We start from the raw sequence: 6,000 nt of genomic DNA, 5'->3' as shown, positions 1-6,000 counted from the left end.
TATGTACAGGAAGGCTAAACCGCGGGGGTAGCTCCCTTCGGATGCGCACCTCCCTCGGGGACCACCAGGGGGAGACACCGCCAGCTCCGGCCCCGCTGTCCCCTTCCCCCAGGCAGAGTCCCCTTCTGCCCCTGCGGGTGGCAGAAGCGCCGAGGTGCGATGTCCTCAGCACTGCTCTCTACAAGGCAATAAAGCAAGGGAGCGGTTGGTGATGTAGAGGCTCGGAGGTTCCGCCGGCTGGATGCCGAGAGGTGGCACAGGGATGCGAGAGGGGGGCGCGCCCTTACAGCCCCCCTGACGTGAGCTCCTGCTGCGGAGGGCAGGGTCTCACTGTCAGCCAGAGCCTGCCGCTGCGGAGGGCAGGGTCTCACTGTCAGCCAGAGCCTGCCGCTGCGGAGGGCAGGGTCTCACTGTCAGCCAGAGCCTGCCGCTGCGGAGGGCAGGGTCTCACTGTCAGCCAGAGCCTGCCGCTGCGGAGGGCAGGGTCTCACTGTCAGCCAGAGCCTGCCGCTGCGGAGGGCAGGGTCTCACTGTCAGCCAGAGCCTGCCGCTGCGGAGGGCAGGGTCTCACTGTCAGCCAGAGCCTACAGCCGCTCAAGCACCGGGAGCAGTCCCTCCCCATCCCCAGGACGCGCAACAAGCAGGGTTCGCCACAGCCCTTCCCTCCTCCCCACGGCGCCGCTCGGTGTGAGCGGCAGGGCCCTAACAACCTCTCTGTTCCCAGGTGACGGCAGCAACCTGCGAAGCCACTCGCACTAAACTACTTCTACAGTTGATTGATTGTAAACTTTGGTTTATTTTTATTTCTCGTTTGTTTGTTTTCAATTATTGAGTTCTCAAGGTACAGCAAAGCGTGTCTAGGATGAGGGGGGCAGAGTTGAAGAAGCAGACGAGCTGTCAGTCTGTCTTTAGTCTGGCATGCTGAACCACCTGCTCGGTCAGGCCTGCTTTGATAGAGTTTTTTACAGACTGTCTCAAATGATCCTCCATCAAATTATCACTCACGGGCTTCAACACCTGTGGAATGAGAAATGTGCAAAAGAAACAAAACAAAAAAAAAAAAAGAAAAAATAATAATGAGGTAACCAAGGAAAAGGAAACAGAGGAAAAAAAAAACCCAACACGCACAGAGATGAGGCTTGGAATGATGGGGATAAAAGAACCAACAACCAAGCAAGCACAACTCAGAACGCTGAAGCCTGACACAAACTGGCACCAACTGAAAGAGAAATGAGTTTTGCTGCTACAGTGATGAGGTTCACTCAGCCACTCAGCTACGGCCACAAGCGAGAGCATCCTTCCTACACAGCAGCGTTTCACCGACTTCCAACCAACCGTCACAGTCCCTACGAGATGGATGTGCAATTCCATACCCTATAATGCAGCATCAGGTCTGGGAATGGTTAACAGCATTTATGCAGACCGGCCCAGACACAGTCCAGCTTTATTGTCCTACATTGTGTTAAGAGTGACCACTTCAGACACAGAAAGGAGGTTAAAAATCCTGGCTAGTTTCTCTTCTTGTTATTGTTGGAGGAGAGGCGCTGCCGGGGCACTGCTGTAAGAGCACGGTGGAGAGTTCGGCGTCTAAGGACTTCAAAGAGTTTGGAAAACACCTAAAACACCAAGTTGGGAGCTGTTAGGGAAAAGTGGCTCTTGGAAGGCAGCAGGAAAAGAAAAAAAGGCAAGTTCAGAACAACAAATGGATTGCCAGTAACGTCTCACCTTCCTGGGATTCCTCTGAAGCAAGGAGGGAAAAGAAAAGGCAGAGATTCAGAACAACAACCACAAAAGAATCGACAGCAAAGAAGGTAAAATCGTCAGAACTGCCCTGAAATCACCTCCTGCACAACACAGGCTCCCACTGTGAGCCACAGACTGCACCCACTCAAGCACGGGGGGGAAGGACCTTCCCCACCCCCAGATGCACGCAAGCAGGGTTCACCACAGCCCTTCCTTCATTCCCACCCCAGAGCTCTCCACGGCACCACTCAGTGTCCAATACATCACAGTGACTCCGACAGCACCTGGAGGTGCTATGAGTGCTACTGGTGATGTGCCACATCATCACCAGCAAGGCTCTTTAGGAGACCACAGCAGGCAAGCTTCTGCTGGCATCAGCTGAAGAGCTCCTCCTTCAAGGGAAGGGCAGCAGTCCAAGGATGCTTTGTGTGCTCTGGGTAAGCAGCAGGGCACTCCAGCAGTGCCACACAGAACTGAACCCTGCTCTCGCAGTGCTCTTCAGCACCAAGCTGCAGAGCCAGAAGCTCTGGTGTGACTCAATTCTAACCACCACTTAGGGGCACATCTAGCAACCCAGTGCCCTGATGCACATTTCCCTCCCATTTATCCACTTTTTCTGCCCTAAAGTAACTCCAAATTCATAGATTCACAGAATGGGTTGGGTTAGAAGGGACCTTTAAAGCTCATCCAGTTCCAAACCCCCACCATGGGCAGGGACACCTCCCACCAGCACAGCTTGCTCAAGGCCTCATCCAGCCTGGCCTTCAACACCTCCACGGAGGGGGCAGCCACAACCTCCCTGGGCAGCCTGTGCCAGTGTCTGCTCACCCTCACTGTAAACCTTACCAGGCTCCCAGACAGGTCTGGAGTGCCAGTGCCTATGGCGAGCTTGGGACAGTCTTTTTCCACATGCAGAAGAGAGCTTCTGTGCAGAAGGCTGCAGCTGGTTCCTTGCTTGTGCCTTGTAGGACTCATTCTGACACCAGGCAAGTTCTGTGAGCCTTTTATTTCTACTAACAGCTTCCAGTGCTTCCCTTCTGCTGCTGCTGCTCTTAGCTACTCAGAATACTCCAAACACTGCTTGTAGGTGCTGGTCAGGAACTTCACACGTCAGCTTTACTGTGCTGACTAGACTGCAGGCAGCCAAATCTCTGCAGAGGCTTTCTCCTCCAGCTTTGGTCCCCTCATGCTCAGGTTGTCTTTTTCTTTCAGGAATTAGTCTGCTGGATGATTTCTGCAGCAGTAGCTGCCCCAGCTGAAAGCTGTCACAGACAACTCTCAGGTCTTCCTAAAGAAAGAAACCTGCTGTAGCACCTGCCAGAAATCACCTAGAGGAGCTCATCACACCAGGACTATCTTCTGCTCTAGCACTTGCCACAACTCACTGTAGGTTATTGGAAGCCATGAGCCAAAGTTCTCCCCGAGGTCTGATTCACAGACGGCATCAGGCTGGAAGGAACCCTCCAAGGGCATCTTGTCCACCCCCCTGCATTCAGCAGGGACACCTCCAGCTAGAGCAGGCTGCACAGCAAAGCTGAGCTTGAATGTCTCCAAGGATAACCCTCCAGTGTCACACCAGCAGCTGAGGTGATGAACAGGAGCACTGTTTCTGGTACTGCCTGAGATGGTTCATCCACTGGGCAGGTTTCTCCCTTCCAATGCAGGTTTAAAAGCAGAATTCTTTGCTCTGAAAGGGCAGCAACACTTTTCAAGAGCCTCCTCACTCTTTCAACTCCAAGCACCTAGTAAGGCTCTTAGGATTTCTGGACAGCATCCTAAGGTTGTTTAACACCCTGTGTGCACAGCTCCTCTTCCTGAGAGCAGCCACACTTCTGACCTGGTTTTCCCCTTGGCAGCACTAGGAGCCTCCATTACAGGATCACAGGATGTTAGGAGTTGGAAGGGACCTCTGGAGAGCTTCCACTCCAACCCCCCTGCCAGAGCAGGACCAGAGAATCCAGCACAAGTCACACAGGAACACATCCAGACAGGGCTGGAAAGGCTCCAGAGAAGGAGACTCCACAACCTCTCTGGGCAGCCTGTGCCAGGGCTCTGGCACCCTTACAGTCAAGAAGTTCTTCCTCATGTTGAGGTGGAGCTGATGCCCAGCCCTCAGCTACTGATAGACATTGCTCAGGTCCCCTCTCAGCCTTCTCCTCTGCAGACTAAGCAGCCCCAGGGCTCTCAGCCTCTCCTCATCAGGCAGTGCTCCAGGCCCTTCAGCATCCTTGCAGCCCTCCCATGGACTCTCTCCAGCAGATCTCTGTCCTTCTTGAACTGGGGAGCCCAGAACTGGATGCAGTATTCCAGGTGGGGCTTCACCAGGGCAGAGCAGAGGAAGAGGAGAACCTCCCTGGATCTGCTGCCCACACTCTTCTTAATGCCCCCAGGATGCCCTTGGCCTTCTTGGCCCCAAGGGCACATTGCTGCCCATGCAGAGCTTGCTGTGCACTGCCAGCTCCTTCTGCACAGGGCTGCTCCCCAGCAGATCACCTCCCAACCTGGCCTGCTGCAGTTTATTCTTCCTTCCCAGGGGCAGGACTCTGCACTCATCCTTGTCCAGCCTTAGCAGGCTCCTCTCTGCCCAGCCCTCAGCCTGCCCAAGTCTCCCTGAGAGGCCACACAGCCTCCAGCTTTATTATGGAAGGGACTTCCTGAGGCACAGAAAAGTTATGGATCTGGCTCATGACTTAAACATCCAGAACTGGCCTCTCTGCCTCTTCTCTTTTTCAATTTTTTTCATCTTTTGGTCTGTTTTTCAGCCCAGAAAGCACCGAGGGGCATTTGGTTTACCTTCAGCCACTGGCTGTGAACTGGCCATGCCCTCTGCCTGCAGCTGCACTGCAGGTGTCGCCAGCAGGGCCACAGGAGGAACACTGTACTTGTGGTGAGTGCTCTGATTTCAAATCCATCTTCCAAACAAGCCACTAAAGTGTACACCCCAGCTGCCTGCAGCCAGGAGGGCCACACTGCTGCCCTCGAGCGGCTTCTCCCTCCCCAGCACCGCGGAGGGAGAGTTTGCGGCCAGCGTCGGATACCAACCTGTTCCCAGATGGCTTCGGCGATCTGGTCGATGGCTGTGCCAACCTCTCTGAATTCCCCAGAGTACTTAACGTAGGCCCAAGTACAAAAGGAGAGCAGAGCCATCCCCAGCACTAGGTTGCAGAGGGCGGCTATGGAGTTCATGCCCAGGAAGCCAGTCAGTCCTGAGGTGATGTACATGGCAAACATGACAGCGAAGAGGGTGGCAGGGGTGCGGGCGGCGTAGAAGATGTTTTTGCCGTCGTTGTGCTTGACGAAGTTTGCATAGATCTCGTCGATTTCAGCCTCCAGCTGCTCCTGGTAGCGGCGGCAGAACTCCTCCCCTCCCATCTTCTTCACCGAGCGGAACTGCCTGACGGCTGACTCCCGGCACTCCTGGTGCTTCCGCTCCAGGTCCGAGGGCGCGATGTAAGGCTTGTCCCCTCCGCACACCTGCCACAACGACAGCGGCTCAGTGCACCGCAAACAGAACCCAACCCTCTCTCCGGAGCTTGCAGAGCCAGGAAAGCTCCACCAGGGGACAGAGGGCCTCTGCTGGAGCTTTCTTGGCTCTGTAAGGTTCGGAGGCATCTCATAACGCAGGCAGCAAAAGCTGCTCTGCGGCATCACAGAATGAACTGGCTTGGAAGGGACCTCCAAAGGCTGCTCTAAGGCTTCCCTGGAGCCTTCTCTTCACAGAATCATTGAGGCTGGAATACTCTGAGATTATCAAGTCCAGCCTGTGACCCAACACCACCACATCAGCTAAACCATGCCACCAAGTGCCACATCCAAGCCTGCCTTCAAAGGCCTCCAAGAACGGTGACTGACTCCCACCACCTCCAGGGCCTAATCACCTTTTCCAGGAGGTGGTGGAACCCAGCACCCAGCCCCGCCCAGGGAAGCACTTCCTAACATCCAACCTAACCCTCCACTGGCAGAGCTTCAGGCCATGCCCTCTTGTCCTGTCACAAGTTGCCTGGCAGCGGAGCCTTACCCCATCTGGCTACAGCTGCCCTTCAGGTAGGTGTAGAGAGTGATAAGGTCCCCCTGAGCTTCCTGTTCTCCAGGCCGAGCACCCCCAGCTCCCTCAGCCTCTCCATCTTCCATACGGAAGGGCAAGAGGCAATGGACATGAATTAGAACCCAGGAGGTGCCACATGAACAGAAGGGACAAATTCTTCCCCACGAGGATGGCAGAGCAGTGGGACAGGCTGCCCAGAGAGGCTGTGGTGT

General features: G+C 55.0%; 1 protein-coding gene across 5 annotated transcripts in view; it reads right to left on the bottom strand.

The window, feature by feature from the left end:
• Positions 1–776: 776 nt before the first annotated feature.
• The window catches only part of ATL2 (atlastin GTPase 2), a 60,899-nt gene continuing 55,675 nt past the window's right edge, over positions 777–6,000 (bottom strand). For 2 of the 5 annotated variants that reach the window (XM_064146278.1, XM_064146282.1), the window contains 2 exons: positions 4,786–5,217; positions 1,507–1,740 (listed from right to left, as the gene is read on the bottom strand). In XM_064146278.1, the coding sequence (XP_064002348.1) occupies positions 1,597–1,740; positions 4,786–5,217 (576 nt within the window). In that variant the 3' untranslated portion in view covers positions 1,507–1,596. The other 3 variants (XM_064146279.1, XM_064146280.1, XM_064146281.1) reach the window with 3 other exon arrangements.

This window comes from Pogoniulus pusillus, chromosome 7 (genome assembly GCF_015220805.1).
Source record: "Pogoniulus pusillus isolate bPogPus1 chromosome 7, bPogPus1.pri, whole genome shotgun sequence".
Lineage (NCBI taxonomy): Eukaryota > Metazoa > Chordata > Aves > Piciformes > Lybiidae > Pogoniulus > Pogoniulus pusillus.
This window is presented reverse-complemented; position numbering and strand designations above follow the sequence as displayed.